At 40.6% G+C, this 20,208-nt stretch overlaps 3 protein-coding genes across 7 annotated transcripts in view; 1 reads left to right on the top strand and 2 right to left on the bottom strand.

Moving 5' to 3' along the window:
- ttll5 (tubulin tyrosine ligase-like family, member 5) overlaps positions 1-10,893 on the bottom strand; it is a 90,803-nt gene extending 79,910 nt beyond the window's left edge. For all 4 annotated transcript variants that reach the window (XM_020488036.2, XM_020488037.2, XM_031828980.1 and 1 more), the window contains exons 1-9: positions 10,768-10,893; positions 10,160-10,313; positions 8,198-8,304; positions 7,993-8,075; positions 5,694-5,800; positions 5,262-5,392; positions 5,053-5,135; positions 867-936; positions 676-760 (exon numbers count right to left, since the gene is read on the bottom strand). In XM_020488036.2, coding sequence (XP_020343625.1) covers positions 676-760; positions 867-936; positions 5,053-5,135; positions 5,262-5,392; positions 5,694-5,800; positions 7,993-8,075; positions 8,198-8,304; positions 10,160-10,215 — 722 coding nt within the window. In that variant the 5' untranslated portion in view covers positions 10,216-10,313; positions 10,768-10,893. The remainder of the gene's footprint in view (positions 1-675; positions 761-866; positions 937-5,052; positions 5,136-5,261; positions 5,393-5,693; positions 5,801-7,992; positions 8,076-8,197; positions 8,305-10,159; positions 10,314-10,767) is intronic.
- A 468-nt stretch (positions 10,894-11,361) lies between these two features.
- erg28 (ergosterol biosynthesis 28 homolog) lies at positions 11,362-13,587 on the top strand. Its single transcript, XM_020488035.2, has 5 exons — positions 11,362-11,565; positions 11,992-12,146; positions 12,397-12,487; positions 12,600-12,718; positions 12,925-13,587. The coding sequence occupies exons 2-5, from the start codon at positions 12,014-12,016 to the stop codon at positions 13,011-13,013; spliced, it is 432 nt and encodes a 143-aa protein (XP_020343624.1). The 5' UTR covers positions 11,362-11,565; positions 11,992-12,013; the 3' UTR covers positions 13,014-13,587.
- The window catches only part of flvcr2a (FLVCR choline and putative heme transporter 2a), a 27,448-nt gene continuing 20,381 nt past the window's right edge, over positions 13,142-20,208 (bottom strand). The window contains exon 10 of one of the 2 annotated variants that reach the window (XM_031828979.1): positions 13,142-16,215. In XM_031828979.1, coding sequence (XP_031684839.1) covers positions 16,150-16,215 — 66 coding nt within the window. In that variant the 3' untranslated portion in view covers positions 13,142-16,149. The remainder of the gene's footprint in view (positions 16,216-20,208) is intronic. The other variant, XM_020487144.2, reaches the window with a different exon arrangement.

Genomic DNA, 20,208 nt, shown 5'->3' with positions numbered 1-20,208 from the left:
TAATAAGAAAATAACTAAATGTTGCAAATAGCAGTGCGGCTGTGGGACACTCATTTTAAGTCTGTCACTGCAGATTTACATCTGAGACTCATAAGATAATTACAGCACAATATCATTCATGTTTAATAAATCTGTAAAACAATTTGAAACAGAGATCTGTCTCCCTGCTTATCAGGGTCCAAGTCTGAGCAAAGAGCATTTGATTATCTCATTGGACCATGGAGACAATGGAGAGCTTTGTTTGAAAGCCCCACCAAACCGTACTACTCATCAGTGGCAGATAGAAACGTTTAGAACGCCCTCTACTGGTCATTGCGTGGTAACTTCCTAACTACAGTTGATACTTTTCTTCAATACTTTCATGAGAACAGGAAATAATTTCAAAGCCACTATCCAACATGGACCCTTTTGACCCAATACACACTTCAATGACCTAGCTAATGGAGATTAGATATCCCATATATAATCATTGGTGGCAGGTAGCCTAGCAGTTAAGGGCGTTGGGCCAGTAACCAAAAGGTCGCCGTTTCGAATCATCAAGCCGACTAGGTGAAAAATATGTCGATGTGCCCTTGAGCAACACTTTAAACCCTAAATGTTCCTGGATGAGAGCTTCTGCTAAATGATTCAAATGTAACTGGACAACACAAAGTAAAGATCCAGTACACAGCTCACCTGGCCAGGCCCTCCTCATAGAGATAGATAGTGAGTGGATCATATGATGTCACCAGCACATACAACCGCACATCAAACTTGAAGTCTGCAAAAAATATATTAAACATACATACAACATTACTGCTTTTCTAACTACTGTCTTCATCTGCATAAGTAACTGATTTTACAACACTTGAATGGGAAAAACTCACCGTCAATCAGTAATGGGTTATTGATGTAGCGAGAAACTAAGATGTTCTCGTCCATTGGAATCTGGGTAGGCTTTGTAGGATAAGGATCATACGTTAGGCTAAATAACACATCAATCATTAGATTACACATACAGTGAGCTCCAAAAGCATTTGACAGTGACACATTGAAATTATACAATGACTATGGGAGGTTAAAGTGCAGACTGTCAGATTTAATGAGGGTATTTTCATCCATACAGGGTGAACCGTTTAGAAATTACAGCACTTTTTGTACAAAGGTATAGGGACAAATTCACTTGTGTATTAAAGTAGTCAAAAGTAAAGTATTTTGTCCCATATTCCTAGCACGCAATGATTACAGGATTTATTTATTTTGCTGCTTTGCACCCCATTATTTTTTATTTCTACTTTGCACATTCTTCCATTGCAAAACTACCATTCCAGTATTTTACTTGCTATATTGTACTTACTTTGCCATCATGGCCTTTTTTGCCTTTACCTCCCTTCTCACCTCATTTGCTCACATTGTATATAGACTTGTTTATACTGCATTATTGACTGTATGTTTGTTTTTACTCCATGTGTAACTCTGTGTCGTTTTATCTGTCGAACTGCTTTGCTTGATCTTGGCCAGGTCGCAATTGTAAATGAGAACTTGTTCTCAACTTGCCTACCTGGTTAAATAAAGCTAAAATAAATAAAAAAATAAAAAACATCAAGCTTGTTGGAAGCATTGCTCTTTTTTTTGGTTGCGTTTCAGATTATTTTGTGCCCAATAGAAATTAATGGTAAATAATGTTTTGTGTCATTTGAGTCAGTTTTATCGTAAATAAGAATAGAATATGTTTCTAAACACTAAACATGCTACCATGACTGCTGATAGTTCTGAATTAATCGTGAATAATGATGGGAGAGAAAGTTAGACACAGATGCACAAACATCATAACCCCAAGACATGCTAACCGCTCACCAACACAACAGAGGAGGTTAGCATTTTTTTGGGGGGGGGTGGGGGGGGGGGGTATGATATTTATGCGGCTGTAACTTTCTCACTCATCATTAGTCACGATTCATTCAGGAGTACAGAGCCAAAGTACAGAACCAAAACAAAAACATTTGTCACTGTTCCAATACTTTTGGAGCTCACTGTATAATGGACCAGGTCCAGTATGATCAAGTCAGACACATGAAATTGGCCATTGAAAGAGAAAACCCATCCTGTACAGCAGTCTATCAGAGGAGTGGGGTCATTTATGAGTCTGAAATGTGTTGCAGGTGGTGAAGCCGGGGAGGGGTGAGGGAGGTGGAGAGCTACTAACCGTCAGGCTGGCTACAGTTCAGAGAAAACCCCCAAAATGAACATCCTTCTTTCTAAATATCACCCTGACATTCTTTCCACTGTTTCATAAAAATACCCCAGAAGAAAAAGCATGTTTATAGGTTGTCCAAGTCAGAGAACCTTCTGGAGCTCTTCCAAAGCCTTGAAGTGTGTGATTTACTCAACAGTGCTTAATGTCTATGACACACATTGTTTTATACTTAATTTTTCAACAGAATCCACCCCCTCCCGCAAGTAACTGCCATATTGTTTCATTTACAACCTGAGATCCCTCAGGCTATTATCCCCACATAGCCTTAAGGTGAGTGTATCTACACTTTACAGTGCATTTGGACACTATTCAGAACCATTTACTTTTTCAAAAATAAATGACGTTACAGCCTTATTCTAATATGTATTAAATAAATAAAAAATCCTCCACATTCTACACACAATACCCCATAATGACAAAGTGAAACAAGGTTCATAATTTTTTTTGCAAATCTATTAAAAAGAAAAAAACTGAAATACCTTAATTACATAGGTATTCAGACCCTTTGCTATCAGACTTGAAATTGAGCTCCTGTTTCCCTTGATCATCCTTGAGATGTTACTACAACTTGATTGGAGTCCACCTGTGGTAAATTCAATTGATTGGACATGATTTGGAAAGGCACACACCTGTCTATAAGGTATCACAGTTGACAGTGCATGTCAGAGCAAAAACCAAGCCATGAGGTACAAGGAATTGTCTGTAAAGCGCCAAGACAGGATTGTGTCGTGGCACAGATCTGGGGAAGGGTACCAAAATATTTCTGCATTGAAGGTCCCCAAGAACACAGTGGCCTCCATTCTTTAATGGAAGATGTCTGGAACCACCAAGACTCTTCCTAGAGTGGGCCAAACTGAGCAATCGGGGGAGAAGGACCTTGGTCAGGGAGGTGACCAAGAACCTGATGGTCATTCTGACAGAGCTCTAGAGTTCCTCTGTGGAGATGGGAGAACCTTCCAGAAAGACAACCATCTCTGCAGCACTCCACCAATCAGGCCTTTGTGGTAGAGTGGCTAGACAGAAGACACTCCTCAACAAAAAGGCACATGACAGCCCGCTTGGAGTTTGCCAAAAGGCACCGAATTACTCTCAGACCATGAGAAACAAGATTCTCTGGTCTGACGAAACCAAGATTGAACTCTTTGGCCTGAATGCCAAGCTTCACATCTAGAGGAAACCTGGCACCATCCCTAAGTTGAAGCATGGTGGGGGCAACATCATACTGTGGGGGGATGTTTTTCAGCAGCAGGGACTGGGAGACAAGTCTCTGAATGTCCTTGAGTGTCCCAGCCAGAGCCCGGACTTGAATGAATACCTCTGGAGAGACCTGAAAATAGCTGTACAGCGATGCTCCCCATCCAACCTGACGGAGCTTGAAAGGATCTGCAAAGAATAATGGGAAAAACTCCCCAAATACAGGGGTGCCAAGCTTGTAAGCATCATCCCAAAGAAAGACTTGATGCTGTAATCGCTTTGCTTCAACAAAGTACTGAGTAAAGGGTTTGCTAAAATAAAACCGTTTTTTGCATTGTTATTATGGGGTATTGTTTGTAGATTGAGGCGGGGGGGAATGATTTAATCAATTTTAGAAGGCAGTAAAGTAACAAAATGTAAAAGAAGGCAGTAATGTAACAAAATGTAAATGATATTTCCATTTTTAGTTTTAATAAATTAGCAAACATTTCTAAAAACATGTTTTTGCTTTGACATTATGGGATACAGTGTGTAGATAGGATAGGATGCCACCTTTCCAAAAAGTCAGTTTGTCAAATTTCTGCCCTGATAGAGCTGCCCAAGTTGACCATAAGTGCTGTTCTTGTGAAGTGGAAACGTCTAGGAGCAACAAGGGCTTAGCCAAGAAGTGCTAGGCCACACCAGCTCACAGAACGGAACAGCAGAGTGCAGAAGCACATAAAAATTGTCTGTACTCTGTTGCACCACTCACTACCGAGTTCCAAAATGCCTTCTGGAAGCAACTTCCGCACAAGAACTGTTCGTCGGGAGCTTCATGAAATGGGTTTCCATGGCCGAGCAGCCGCACACAAGAATAAGATCACCATGCACAATGCCAAGCGTCGGCTGGAGTGGTGTAAAGCTCGCCACCTTTGGACTCAGTGAAAACTCGTTCTCTGGAGTGATGAATCATGCGTCACCATCTGGCAGTCTGGGTTTGGCAGATGCCAGGAGAACACAACATGCCCCAATGCATAGTGCCAAGTGTAAGGTTTGGTGGAGGAGTAATAATGGTCTGGGGCTGTTTTTTATGGTTAGGGCTAGGCCCCTTAGATTTAGTGAATGTAAATCTTAACGCATAAAGCAGCATAAAATAACATTCTAGACAATTCTGTGCTTCCAACTTTGTGGCAACAGTTTGGGGAAGGCCCTTTCCGGTTTCAGCATGATAATGCCCCCATGTACAAAGCGAGGTCCATACAGAAATGGTTTGACGAGATCAGTATGGAAGAACTTGACTGGCCTGGCCAGAGCCCTGACTTCAACCCCATCGAACACCTTTGGGATGAATTGGAACACCGACTGCAAGCCAGACTTAATCGCCCAACATCAGTGCCAACCTCACTAATGCTCGTGGCTGAATGGAAGCAAGTCCCCGCAGCAATGTTCCAACATCTAGTGGAAAGCCTTCCCAGAAGAGTGGAGGCTGTTATAGCAGCAAAGGGGGGGGACCAACTCCATATAAATGCCCATGAATTTGGAATGAGATGTTCGACGAGCAGGTGTTCACATACTGTGTTATACACTAAATGACCAAAAGTAACACTAACAGTGCACTGTTCTTCCTATGGTGTATCCCTTACATTGCTGACCAGGTAGATCCCTCGTCCTCTTGAAGATGCTACTGGCTTAATGATCCAGGGGCCCTGGTCCTTGACGAAAGAACCTGGGATGAGGGAGAGAAGATGGGGAAGAATGGCGTGCTGTGAGAAAGACTAGCGGATAAACATGGTGACTTATTGTGTTTACAGTAATGAGAGTCAATAGATGTTAACAGACAAGCAGGACTTACTACAGAACTCCTGGTACTCTGAGGGAAGCACAAAGGTCTGAGGGACGATGTGGAAGTTTTTAAAGCCGTGAGACTGCTGCATCCGCTGGATGTTTTTATACAGCCGATCTTTGCGCGTCAGTTCATATGACCTGGAAATGAACAGGGCCATTGACCTTTCAGCTCGAAATGCTTGAGTTCTCTACTGCTTGGATGCTGATAGAAATAAGAGCTTGTACAAACACAATGGCAACAAGACTACTCTGCATGACAGTTTGATTCATCTCATGTTTTAGAAAGGCACTTGTTCAAACAAAATGATTTCCTGTGAAAGACAATAAACACAAGGTCGAATTTAAGGGGCTTAAACAAAGAAGCAGTGTGAATTTTTACATCAGGAACTGCAGCAGGCCAAAGTGACTCCACTCTGTGTACAGTTGGACACAGTCGTACCTGGGAAAGTGGTTGACCTTCTGGAAGTCTTGAAGGCTGCGTAGGAGGTAAGGCTTGAGGTGAGACCCCGTCCACATGAGGTTGAAGTCATTACTGTTTGGATGGATCTGAAAAACAGTCCTTCCAGTCAAGCTCAGATCTCAGTTATGTACTTCAGACTATTCAGAGGCAGTACTCACAGTAAGACCAAACAATACGCAAAGGCAGGGGAAATCTTTAAGAAAATTAAAGGACATCATAACAGGAAAAATATAGCCTTGGTGCAAACACAAGGTTTGCAGTTATTGTTGAATACCACAGTTCCTGTTTGATATGCATCACATCTGACGGCTTGATAAAGATGGATCCGAGGCTTAGATCCGATACTCAGCCACTAATCTCTACCTTCAAATCATCTCAAAGGGAAGCCAGCTCACCAGCTATTTTAATCACAATCATATTCATTTATATCTGTTTGGTTTTATTCATACCCTTCTGCGCTCCTTTGAGAAGAGGCAGGTTTGACATGGGCCAGCACTAACTGCTATGAGAAAACCAGATGTTTGCAATAGAGGGTTATTAAACTTTGGCTCTGGGATGATGTGGCAGACACTAGCATGTCTTTGATGATGGGTTTAGTGGGAGTCAAGTGAACAAAAAAATATGAATTAATAGTAAGTGCTTGGATGAAGCAATAATGGGGAGTGTGCTCTTGTGAAACAGGATTAACACTATACTGGGCCAACTTTGTCCGTGCGTGCATTTCCAGGCTTTGACAGACTGTCAGTCAGGAAAAAACAGACCTATCCCCTTACAACACATGACAGAGAGGAACATACAGTACCAGTCAAAAGTTTGGACACACCAACTCATTCAAGGGTTTTTCTTTATTTTACTATTTTCATTGTAGAATAATAGAAAAGACATAAAAACAAATTAAATAACACATATGGAATCATGTAGTAACCAAAAGTGTAAAACAAATTATATTTGAGATTCTTCAAAGTAGCCACCCTTTGCCTTGATGACAGCTTTGCACACTCTTGACCAGCTTCAGGTAGACACCTGGAATGCATTTCAATTAACAGGTGTGCCTTGTTAAAAGTTAAATAGTGGATTTGTTTTCCTTTGAGCCAATCAGTTGTGTTGTGAAAAGGTAGTGGTGGTATACAGGAGCGAGTCCTATTTGGTAAAAGAACAAGTCCATATTACGGCAAGAACAGCTCAAATAAGCAAAGAGAAACGACAGTCCATCAATACTTTAAGGTCAGTCAATTCGGAAAATGTCAAGAACTCTGAAAGTTTCTTCAAGTGCAGTCGCAAACACCATCCAGCGCTTTGATGAAACTGGCTCGCATGAGGACCGCCACAGGAATGGAAGACCCAGAGTTAGCTCTGCTACAGAGGATAAGGTCATTAGAGTTACCAGCCTCAGAAATTGCAGCCCCAAAAAAATGCTTTACAGAGTTCAAGTAACAGACACATCTCAACATCAACTGTTGAGTGGAGACTGTGTAAATCAAGCCTTCATGGTCAAATTGCTGCAAAGAAACCACTCCTAAAGGACACCAATAAGAAGAGACTTGCTTGGTCCATGAAACACAAGCAATGGACATTAGACCGGTGGAAATCTGTCCTTTGGTCGGATGTTGGTTCCAACTGACGTGTTTTGTGAGACGCAGAGGAGGTGAACTGATGATCTCCGCATGTGTGGTTCCCACCGTGAAGCATGGAGTAGGAGGTGTGATGATGTAGGGGTGTTTTGCTGGTGACACCGTCTGTGATTAATTTTGTATTCAAGGCACACTTAACCAGCATGGCTATCACAGCATTCTGCAGCGATACACCATCCCATCTGGTTTGCGCTTAGTGGGACTATCATTTGTTTTTCAACAGGACAATGACCCAACACACCTCTAGGCTGTGTAAGGGCTATTTGACCAAGAAGGCGAGTGATGGAGTGCTGCATCAGATGACTTGGTTTCCACAATCACCCGACCTCAACCAAATTGAGATGGTTTGGGATGAGTTGGACCGCAGAGTGAAGGAAAAGCAGCCAACAAGTGCTCAGCATATGTGGGAACTACTTCAAGACTGTTGGAAAAGCATTCCAGATGAAGATGGATGAGAGAATGCCAAGAGTGTGCAAAGCTCTCATCAAGGCAAAGGATGGCTACTTTGAAGAATATAAAATATATTTGATCTGTGTAACACTTTTTTGATGTAGAAAAATAGTCCAAATAAAGAAAATGTAGGTGTGTTCAAACTTTTGACTGGTACTGTATGTGCAAGTGAATCAGAATGAGATTTCATGTAATACCTCATGGAATCCATGAGTGGTCAGTAAGCCACGAACCAGCCGGCTCTCCGTGCGCACAATCTTGAAGGCCAGGTTATACCGTTCTAAAGATAGAATATGAACATAACATTATCATTCAACAGAAATTAAAGGATTGGGCCAGGATAGGAATTCAACAGAATGATATACTCTCATATCTTTAGAATGTTTCTTATGGACATCGTACCTCCAACAGAACGGATGTTTCCATCTTTAGAGACGATGGCTTCAGCAAAGAACACCAGGACTGGGATCTTCCTGCTGAGGCCACTCCAGGCAATGCAAGGATGGTCCCTGATGAGACAGAAAAACAGATCAATAAAGTATTCTTACATTGAGAGGGTCATGCAGGGTCAAGCTACTCAAGAGTAGAGTTTATACTTTAAGCTCAAAAAATAAAATATGGGCGACAAAATACCCATATAAAGTCCAATAAAACAAGAACCTAAATGAGAGGGAAGAGTATCTAAAACACGGCATACCATTAGCCTAAAGCTGTAAACCCTTTCCAACATGTCTTTAATGTCTCATTATGTTGAGTTTAGAGTCCTGATGATGCTACCCTTAGGGTGGTAGAACGCAATCTGACAAGGTGTTTACATTAGCGGAGCAGAGAGTGGTCGAGCCACACAGTCTCATGGATACTGAACAATAACAAACCTGTCAAGTAACAAACACTCTGGTAACATTGCACTGAAAATATCTGATGGGTTGGCTGTGTCTGGTTCTATCAGTGACCATGGTGGAGATAAGGGCCTCTTTACACAACACATACTAGTCCCAGGAAATATATTTTTGTAGTGTAAAGAGTCGGATCTAGATTCAAATCTCTGAGAGACATTTCTCCCACTACCACCGGAGATAGTGTGGGGCACATCTACGCCACTGAGTGCTATAGTGTAACGAAAATTGCTGCCCCACAACACATGTCTGCAAAAATTACCTCAATACCAGTAGACAGTATTTTTGGTCTGTTAGCCAAAACCTGTAGGATGTTATTATGCCTGTGTATAAGACTGGGTTACACATTGATTTGTCTACATCACAGGAGCTTTACAACAGCAGTATGCTCAGTCTCCTCCAAGGAATTCAGAGAACTTCATGTAGGTTCTGCTTCCTTTTTACAGTAAAAAGTATTTTAAAATATCCACACATTTCTGAATCGTTGCATTAATCAAGTGGGCAACATTGTGTGCAATATGATTTACTACATCCAAGGATAAAGTAAGGATAGTGTAAACAGAAAAGTTGCAAATGTGATGTTGAAGAGCGATAAATATTACTACACATATTTTACTAATGTAAATCCACACTTAAGATGGCATGCTGTTGGAGAAGAACTATCAGACTTGACCAATCTAGATAAGGTTGGGTGCGGTAGTAAACAATACCTGCTCCTGGCTCAGGTATTTAGACATGTCAGACAAAACTTCCACTAGAATAGTGAGCTTTAATGAGATGTAATAGTTAGGCTAGTGCCCTGCAGCATCACCACCAGTAATAACCCAGTATCTACCTAATATAGGCTCAAGTCATAGGTGTCAAACTCAGTCCAATATTAAGCAAGCAGTGCCTAATTATGTAGGCCTATTGCATGTCTTGAGGGAGATTTGTCGGGCACTCAAGACACTTTACATAAATAATAAATGTTAGTCTCTGATGACCATGATCTAAGGTGCATTTGCAGATTAATTAGTTGCCAAAGATTTTAGTAGCCTTAGTAGACTAGATGAAGACAAGACCGTGAACTTCTTGGCCTCTTCTGCTGTGGTAGTACATGCTCTATTTAAGGACATACTTGAGGTGCCAGGCTATTTAAGTGCCAAATGTATCATATTTATAGACACCAAATAAGCCAGGCTTAATTTAGATTGCATGGTAAGCTCTAGTTAACTAAGTTTAACCACATATTGACACTTTATACAGTATATTTAGATCATACAGGGATCTGTTCTTACAGTGTTTATTATTGTTGCATGGAATTACATACTAGAACTATTTGAATTGAATAGGATCTCAGTGGTGGCAATAAGTTTAAACATTGATCTGTGTATTTTTCTGTGTTACTTAGCACACTAATGTTGCTTTTTACAACTAGAAGGAAATGTAACAAAACCATTAGAAACACTTAATCAGAACAGCCACTTACTCTTGCTCGTCCTCTGAGGACTCTGAATCCTCTTTATCCCGGATCACAGTTGGCATTTCCACCACAGTGAAGGGGGAAGTACCTCCTGACGAAATCTGCTTTGAATCAGGTATCTGGGGTTATGAAGGTGGGCATTTCCAGCTCTCACCGTCTACTGTTGAAATATCAGTACAGTTAAAACACAGCATTTTCATACTGAAGAATACACTGCTGTCTGGAATTGAGTTAACTTATATATCAATAATAACCATGCATAAATTAATATTATGAGGCCATATTAGCACTGCCCAGAAACAAGCTGAATCATAGACCGTCAAACACCTAGCCCTAACAATGTAAAATATGTTGTGTGTTGCTATTACAGCTAACGCTAGCTATGTTGCATAGTTATTACTAGCTCATGATACCAGCCAGCTAGGAACTTTCTGCAACATCTGAGATTGGTTAGCTACTTAGCTGTTAGCTACGTTAGCTAGATAGCTAAATTAGGTAATAAGGTTGGCACGTTAGCTACCTAGCTTTACTGTGGTTTGTAATACAAACTATATGTTTCATTGAGAGAGCAAGCTAACATGCAGGTTATAAATCAAACTACCATATAAACATACCCAACTCTTCAGCATAGGATAAACTTATGTATTCGAAGAACCACAGTTAGCTAGCTAGCCATCATAAAAAGTATTCCTGTAGCTAGCCTATTAGTAACTACAACAACTGACTGGCAACCAATGGCGAGAGCATGCGCACTGTCCTCCAGCACATGACGTTTTTGGCCACACAACTTCCAATTTGTGATGAATTTCTATAATTCCAAATATGCATCGTAAAATAAGAATTCCAATGTTTTTATTGAGGGATAAAAACGGACTTGGGCATTCCAATGCCTGCAATGTACTACTGAATCGGGGCATTTGGTCAGAGAATGTCACACAGGGAATGCTTTGGAATATTCAAGACGAATTACATTGTCTAGCATAGTATTAAAACAATTGATAAAGTAATATAATAGATTTTTGGTGTTTTAATTTTTATAGTAGGAATATAAATCGTCGCCACTTCGTCTCCTGTGGCCGGGAGCACCAGGAGAGCTAAATCAATCGCGCCCACAGTCGCAACTGTGGTTTGTGTTGTAATGATTGGTGGAATGCGCGAAATAAGGCGGAACCTAAAAGCACGTTACCAGTCGAACGACCCATTGTGATGAATGGGACGATGATGAAGCCATCTTCTGAGCTCTATAATTGGCCAAATTGAATGTCCATATCAGCTAGTTATTGAGCGACAGTACAGTTCACACGGTATTCTCAATCTCCAAACATTAGCAATGTTTTTACAGACATGTTGACATTATATGTCTATTGATTTCGACTCGCTGATCACTCACTGTCGTATCACTGTCGTAGAAGGTAAGTTAGACACATACATAATGTTTTTTGTATCGCGCTAGCAATGATGGTTGCTGTTGTAGCTGTCGTTTTTTATTTATTTTATTTTACCTTTATTTAACCAGGCAAGTCAGTTAAGAACATATTCTTATTTTCAATGACGGCCTAGGAACAGTGGGTTAACTGCCTGTTCAGGGGCAGAATGACAGATTTGTACTTTGTCAGCTCGGGGGTTCGAACTTGCAACCTTCCGGTTACTAGTCCAACGCTCTAACCACTAGCTGTCGTTAGCTATAGTACCCACGACCATGGTGGTTCTTGCAACCTGACAGATACTGTAGCATTCACCCGAGCTGTAAACAAGCAGAATGAAGCTGTTATTTTCTTGTTCATTTTTGCAAAGTGCTATGCTGTCTGCCCCTTACTCTCAGCCAATGTGTCTGGCAGGTGCATCCCACAGAAGGCAAGGATGAGTCGTTTTCTGAATGTTCTGCGGAGTTGGTTGGTCATGGTGTCTGTCATTGCCATGGGAAACACCGTCCAGAGTTTCAAAGATCACAGCTTCCTCTCTGAGAAACTCTACACGGGGACACCAGAGTTTGGTGAGTAGTTTCTACACGAGATTGCAACACTCTCTAAAGCAGGCCATGACTGATCTTACCGTGCAAGGGTGGGTGTGGGTGCAGGATTTTGTTCCAACCTGTAGGATGTTGTTATTATGCCTGTGTATAAGACTGGGTTACACATTGATTTGTCTACATCACAGGAGCTTTACAACAGCAGTATGCTCAGTCTCCTCCAAGGTGCAAGGAATTCATAGAACTTCATGTAGTTTCTGCTTCCTTTTTACAGTAAATGGCCTCCAAGCAAGAACATTTGGAATCTGGACATTGTTGTCGTCAATTATCCGCTGCGCGTGCGCCATAGACATTCAGAACAAAACGTAAGATTTCCTGCATCCTTGCACTGTTGTCTGTTAATGCAACAGTGAGTGCATAAACTGTGATTTGTGTTCTGTGGGAGTTATCTTAAATTGTTGTTGTCGCTTCATGTAGGCTCTATCACATCACCCTGTGGACATTTGTACTGGCTCTGGGACACTTCCTGTCTGAAGCCTTCATCTACAAAACGGCACCTCTGACCATTGGCGTTATGGCACCTCTCATTGTGGCGAGTAAGTACTGCAGCTCTATAATCCCATCTGATCAAATAGTGAGCTTGTTTTGTTAAAACCAGTAACAACAGTGTTAACAAATCATCAAACTACCAGGTACATAAGGTGTTGTGCAAAATGTTTTGTCTGATGGAACTTGCTCAGAGCTTGTGCTGCTGGTGTCTGTTATTGCAGAGTAAACCCATTGCATCCTCTCACCTCTCCAGGTTTCTCTATCGTGGGAATGCTGATTGGGTTGCAGTGTGTTCCAGAGCATCAGGAAGAGGTGGGTGCACGGCAGAAGAAGCGGAACTGATTCCAAGCAGCAGAAAACCGTTTTAGCCCAACTCTAGAGAAAGCTGCGGGATAGTCTACTGCTTCTTGCCTTGAAGAATGAGTGGTATATTTACTATACTGTATGTACACAAACACAAGAGTCCAATATGTGTGACATTTTTATGACTGGATATGCAATAAGTGGGATTTATTTTGCAGGTGACTTGTTCCTGTGCTACGTGATATGTACATGTGCTACAATATACTATGCTTTTTATGGCTACAGCTGTTTCACTCTTACACTGAAAATTGAACAGCAATTGTCTATCAATGTTTCATGATGTGCAATAATGCATAAATGTAGAGATGATTTATGTATTAATTATGGTTTGATTGTGTGATAGGGCATGGGACTTGTGGATTTTGACATTGTCATTCACAGTACTTTAATGGAGGATCTCAACATTGGGCCTTTTGTCTTGCTTTCTAAACTGCTCTGTGATTTCTGTATGTTACTGGATTGTGTATATGGTGTAACATGTCCATGAATAAAATAACAGAGCATTTTTCTCAATTAAAAAATAAAATAAAATAAACACTTTTAGTTCACCAGATTACCAGGTGCAATTGTTCACAATATCTGAGAATTTGTCCAAACAATGTCTACAAACAGTTTTAAAAAACTATGATTGTTCTTCATTAGAGTATGACAAGCATTTTAAAATTGCATCACCATTTGTACAGTACCAGTCAAAAGTTTGGACACTTACTCATTCCAGGGTTTTTCTTTATGTTTACTATTTTCTGCATTTTACAATAATAGTGAATACATCAAAATTATAACAGAACACATGAAATCATGTAACAAAAGTGTTAAATAGATTTTAGATTTCTACCATTTGCCTTGACAGCTTTGCATACTCTTGGTATGCTCTTAAACAGCTTCACCTGGAATGCTTTTCCAACAGTCTTAAAGGAGTTCCCACATGCTGAGCACTTGTTGGCTGCATTTCCTTCACTCTGTGGTCCAACTCATCCCAAACCATCTCAATTTGGTTGAGGTCGGGTGATTGTGGAAGCCAGGTCATCTGATGCAGCACTCCATCACTCTCCTTCTTGGTCAAATAGCCCTTACGCAGCCTGGAGGTGTGTTGGGTCATTGTCCTGTTGAAAAACAAATGATAGTCCCACTAAGTGCAAACCAGATGGGATAGCGTGTCGCTGTAGAATGCTGTGGTAGCCATGCTGGTTAAGTGTGCCTTGAATTCAAAATAAATCAGACAGTGTCACCAGCAAAGCACCATCACACCGCCACCTCCATGCTTCACGGTGGGAACCTCACATGTGGAGATCATCCATTCACCTACTCTGCGTCTCACAAAGGCATGTCGGTTGGAATTTCTGAGGCTGGTAACTCTAATGAACTTATCCTCTGCAGCAGAGGTAACTCTGGGTCTTCCTTTCCTGTGGCAGTCCTCGTGAGAACCAATTTCGTCATAAAGCTTGATGGTTTTTGTGACTGCACTTGAAGAAACTTTAAAAGTTCTTGAAATGTTCCGCATTAACTGACATGTCTTAAAGTAATCATGGACTGTAATTTCTCTTTGTTTATTTGAGCTGTTCTTGCCATAATATGGACTTGTTCTTTTACCAAATAGGGCTATCTTCTGTATACCCCCCTACCTTTTCACAACACAACTGATTGGCTCAAACGCATTAAGAATGGAAGAAATTCCACAAATTCACTTTTAAGTAGGCACACCTGTTAATTGAAATGCATTCCAGGTGACTACCTCATGAAGCTGGTTGAGAGAATGCCAAGAGTGTGCAAAGCTGTCATCAAGGCAAAGGATGGCTACTTTGAAGAATCTCAAATATGAAATATATTTTGATTTGTTTAACACTTTTTTGGTTACTACATGATTCCATATGTGTTATTTCATAGCTTTTGTGTCTTCACAATTATTCCACAATGTAGAAAATAGTAAAACTAAAGAAAAACCCTTGAATGAGTAGGTGTGTCCAAACGTTTGACTGGTACTGTATATACAATGATTATACAAAACAATATACTGTATCATTTGAGTGAAAAACACTTCTTATAAGATTACACAATCATTAAAAAAGAAAAATCACTGGACAACTTCTAACCGCAACACATCAAGTCAAATAAGCAGATGAAAAAGGTTTCTCAGTAACAAAACTACAGGTCAAAATAATAATGTACTTTAGAAAATACAACACTAGCCTACTTCCAAAAAGTCCATTGGATTGTCTCTCGCCAAACTAATGATTTTTGCTCACATTCTGTTATCATTGTGTTCCTTTAAAGGCTATTTAACAAGTCAATGCAGCTAAATATTAAATAGAATAGTCCTAAAGTTCTAAGAATGTGGTTAAAGAGGTTGAGTCCTTATGAGACATACTCAGATGCACAGTATCAAACATATTCACCATTATCAGCAGTATTTGTTACTTTTATTAATTATTTTATACTTATCTATTTTTTACTTAACATGTCTTTTTCTTAAAACTGCATTGTTGGTTAAGGTCTTGTAAGTTAGCATTTCACTGTAAGGTCTACCTAGTCTACCTGTTGTATACGGCGCATGTGACAAATCAAATTTGATTTGATTTACTCACAATTATCTCCTTGTAATCCTATATGGCAGATAGCAATCTCAAAATCCTGTTAAGCCACTACGTGAGTTGGCTTGACTGGATCGGCTCGGCCCTCTGAACAGACTTCCACTCAACTGAAACCACTGAATCTGTAGTCTAATTTTAACTAACGTTAACAAATTCCAAAAATAGAACAGTTACATGAATACTTTCTGTTCCATTATGGTATTGGTCAAATAACAGGAAACAAATAGCACAGTTTGAATATTGCTCATATCAAAGTGCACAGACATCAACATTTATAATATTTAGATTGGAGACATTTAAAGCTAGAGAAACCAAAATGAAAATATTAACAATTCACAGTGTACTCTGAAAAAGTGACAGTTAAATATGAATTATCAGCACATACAAATAGAAATACCCTTGGTTGTGCTTGATAATCAAACCAGTTATCTTCTGACGAGTAATTTGCTGTAGAGGGAGAACCTGTGTGATTCCAAGTGTATGATGGGACTTCTTTCTTTTCACACCCGTTCAACTGGATTTCCTCCTTATACTTTGATGTCCTTCAGTGTAGCTGGCTGTGAGAGGCCTTCCTGTGGGTGACCTGCCTGTTTCTGTCAAATCAAAACATTACTATTAGAAATCAGATTTTCCTAATGATGTTCCAATATTATATTATGTATTGTTACTACATGTTAAAACTTTAAATTGTGTTATTTCAATTGAGGTGGAGCTTACAAACAACAGAGCATCTTCTTATTGGGTCTCATTATACCATAACATTGTTAAATACTCCTTTCTGATTGGCTTGAAGGACATTCTAGAGTGTGCATTATTTCCCTTTATAAACTGGGTGGTCGAACCCTGAATGCTGATTGTCTGAAAGCCTTGGTATATGAGACCGTATACCAGGGGTATGACAAAACATTTATTTTTACTGTTCGAATTACTTTGTAACCAGTTTATAATAGCAATAAGGTACATTTGGGGTTTGTGGTATATGGCCAACATACCTAGGCTAAGGGCTGTATTCAGGCACTCCGTGTTGCGTCGAGCATTAGAACAACCCTTAGCCATGGTATATTGGCCATATACCACACCCCCTCGGGCCTTGTTGCTTAAATAACGCACTGTATGTTTGCATGGTAGAATTCAATGGCTATAGTTAATTTTGACATGTTTTTGAAAGCAAAAGTTGAATTGAAAACAGTATTGCTATTGTTCAGTGGTGTAAAGGACTTAAGTAAAAAAAATACTTAAAATACTATAAGTAGTTTTTATGGGTATCTGTACTTTACTTTACTATTTATATTTTTGACCACTTTTAATTTACTACATTCCTAAAGAAAATTATGTACTTTTTACTCCATACATTTTCCTTGACACCCAAAAGTATTTCTTACATTTTGAATGCTTGGCAGGACAGGAAAATGGTCCAATTCATGCACTTATCAAGATAACATGTGGCCATCCCTACTGCCTCTGAGCTGGTGGACTCACTAAACACAAATGCATAATTTGTAAATTATTTCTGAGTGTTGGAGTGTGCCTCTTGACTATCTGTCAATTTTATAAACAAGAAAATGGTGCCATCTGCTTTGCTTAATATAAGGAATTTGAATTGATTTATACTTTTACTTTTGAATCTTAAGTATATTTTAGTAATTACATTTACTTTTGATACTTAAATATGTTTATAACAAAATACTTTTAGACTTTTACTCAAGCAGTATTTTACTGGGTGACTTTCACTTTTACTTGAGTAACATAAATACATAAATAAGCTAGCAAGTCTCTTTGTTTGGTTACCATGGCAACTACTGTAGCTCTCTTGTAAATTTGCAAGCTACTTCAGTGGATGTTGAACACATTTCTACTTGCAAATGAACACATTGCTAGTGGCAAATGTGTTAAATTATAGCATGGTATAATCAACTCAGGGCTCTATGCATTATCTGAAAAACAATACATATTCGTAAATTAAGCATAAATAAGACACAAACTGGCATTTGCGTTTGTTTCCCAAACGTTTTATAGTCCCGTAACCCCTTAAACATTCAACCTCCAGCTGCGTACCCTCTCTACCACCAGGGTCAGCGCACTCTCAAATGTTGTTTTTTGCCATCATTGTAAGCCTGCCACACACACACACTAAACAATATATTTATTAAAAAAGAGTGTGAATTTATTTCAAACCAGGCTCGTGGGAAGTGACAAAGAGCTCTCATAGGACCAGGGCACAAATAATAATATACTGCTAAATAAAAAATAAAGGGAACACTTAAACAACACAATGTAACTCCAAGTCAATCACACTTCTGTGATCAAACCGAATCAAACTGTCCACTTAGGAAGCAACACTGATTGACAATAGGTTTCATATGCTGTTGTGCAAATGGAATAGACAACAGGTGGAAATTATAGGCATTTAGCAAGACACCCCCAATAAAGGAGTGGTTCTGCAGGTGGGACCACAGACCCCTTCTCAGTTCCTATGCTTCCTGGCTGATGTTTTGGTCACTTTTGAATGCTGGTGGTGCTTTCACTCTAGTGGTAGCATGAGACGGAGTCTACAACCCACACAACTGGCTCAGGTAGTGCAGCTCATCCAGGATGACACATCAATGCGAGATGTGGCAAGAAGGTTTGCTGTGTCTGTCAGCGTAGTGTCCAGAGCATGGAGGCGCTACCAGGAGACAGGCCAGTACATCAGGAGACGTGGAGGAGGCCGTAGGAGGGCAACAACCCAGCAGCAGGACCGCTACCTCCGCCTTTGTGCAAGGATGAGAAGGAGGAGCACTGCCAGAGCCCTGCAAAATGACCTCCAGCAGACCACAAATGTGCATGTGTCTGCTCAAATGGTCAGACTCCATGAGAGTGGTATGAGGGCCCGACGTCCACAGGTGGGGGTTGTGCTTACAGCCCAACACCGTGCAGGACGTTTGGCATTTGCCAGAGAACACCAAGATTGGCAAATTCGCCACTGGCACCCTGTGCTCTTCACAGATGAAAGCAGGTTCACACTGAGCACATGTGACAGACGTGACAGTCTGGAGACGCCGTGGAGAACGTTCTGCTGCCTGCAACATCCTCCAGCATGACCGGTTTGGCGGTGGGTCAGTCATGGTGTGGGATGGCATTTCTTTGGGGGGCCGCACAGCCCTCCATGTGCTCGCCAGAGGTAGCCTGACTGCCATTAGGTACAGAGATGAGATCCTCAGACCCCTTGTGACACCATATGCTGGTGTGGTTGGCCCTGGGTTCCTCCTAATGCAAGACAATGCTAGACCTCATGTGACTGGAGTGTGTCAGCAGCTCCTGCAAGAGGAAGGCATTGATGCTATGGACTGGCCCGCCCGTTCCCCAGACCTGAATCCAATTGAGCACATCTGAGACATCATGTCTCGCTCCATCCACCAACGCCACAACAGACTGTCCAGGAGTTGGTGGATGCTTTAGTCCAGGTCTGGGAGGAGATCCCTCAGGAGACCATCCGCCACCTCATCAGGAGCATGCCCAGGCGTTGTAGGGAGCTCATACAGGCACGTGGAGGCCACACACACTACTGAGCCTCATTTTGACTTGTTTTAAGGACATTACATAAAAGTTGGATCAGCCTGTAGTGTGGTTTTCCACTTTAATTTTGAGTGTGACTCCAAATCCAGACCTCCATGGGTTGATAAATTTGATTTCCATTGATAATTTTTGTGTGATTTTGTTGTCAGCACATTCAACTATGTAAAGAAAAAAGTATTTAATAAGAATATTTCATTCATTCAGATCTAGGATGTGTTATTTTAGTGTTCCCTTTATTTTTTTGAGCAGTGTATAATAATAATCAATCATTTTGCTCTTTATTTAGCCATTTTACATATAAATCCTTATTTGCTCATCAAAAATTGTGAACAACTCACCACAGCTTAATGAGAAGGATGTGCTTGAAAGGATGCACATACCTCTGAAATGTTGGGTTGTATTGGAGAGAGTCTCAGTCTTAAATCATTTTCCACACACAGTCTGTGCCTGTATTTAGTTTTCATGCTAGTGAGGGCCGAGAATCCACTCTCACATAGGTAAGTGGTTGCAAAAGGCATCAGTGTCTTAACAGCCCGATTTGCCAAGGCAAGAAACTCTGAGCACGGCCCTATCCAGAAATCTGAAAAACTTCACATTTTCACAGAATTGCTTGTTGCAATTTCAATGAAGCTCTCTTGTTCAGATATCGGTAAGTGGACTGGAGGCAGGGCATGAAGGGATAACGAATCCAGTTATTTGTGTCGTCCGTTTCGGGAAAGTACCTGCGTAATTGCGCACCCAGTTCACTCAGGTGCTTCGCTATATCACATATGACATTGTCCGTAAGCTTGAGTTAATTTGCACACAAAAAATCATACAATAATGGAAAGACCTGTGTGTTCTCCTTGTTAATGCAGACAGAAAAGAGCTCCAACTTCTTAATCATAGCCCGAATTTTGTCCCGCACATTGAATATAGTTGCAGAGAGTCCCAGTAATCCTATATTCAGATCATTCGGATCATCACCCAGATAGGCCAGTCCTGTGAAAAACTCGTCATCATGCAAACGGTCAGACAAGGGGAAATTATGG

The sequence above is a fragment of the Oncorhynchus kisutch genome, linkage group LG7 (assembly GCF_002021735.2).
Source record: "Oncorhynchus kisutch isolate 150728-3 linkage group LG7, Okis_V2, whole genome shotgun sequence".
Taxonomy (NCBI): Eukaryota; Metazoa; Chordata; class Actinopteri; order Salmoniformes; family Salmonidae; genus Oncorhynchus; species Oncorhynchus kisutch.
This window is presented reverse-complemented; position numbering and strand designations above follow the sequence as displayed.

Coding starts and splice junctions, on each gene's coding strand:
- erg28 (XM_020488035.2), top strand. CDS start 12,014: ATGAGTCGTTTTCTGAATGTTCTGCGGAGTTGGTTGGTCATGGTGTCT. Junction 12,147..12,396: donor CACGGGGACACCAGAGTTTG/GTGAGTAGTTTC, acceptor TCCTTTTTACAG/TAAATGGCCTCCAAGCAAGA. Junction 12,719..12,924: donor GGCACCTCTCATTGTGGCGA/GTAAGTACTGCA, acceptor TCACCTCTCCAG/GTTTCTCTATCGTGGGAATG.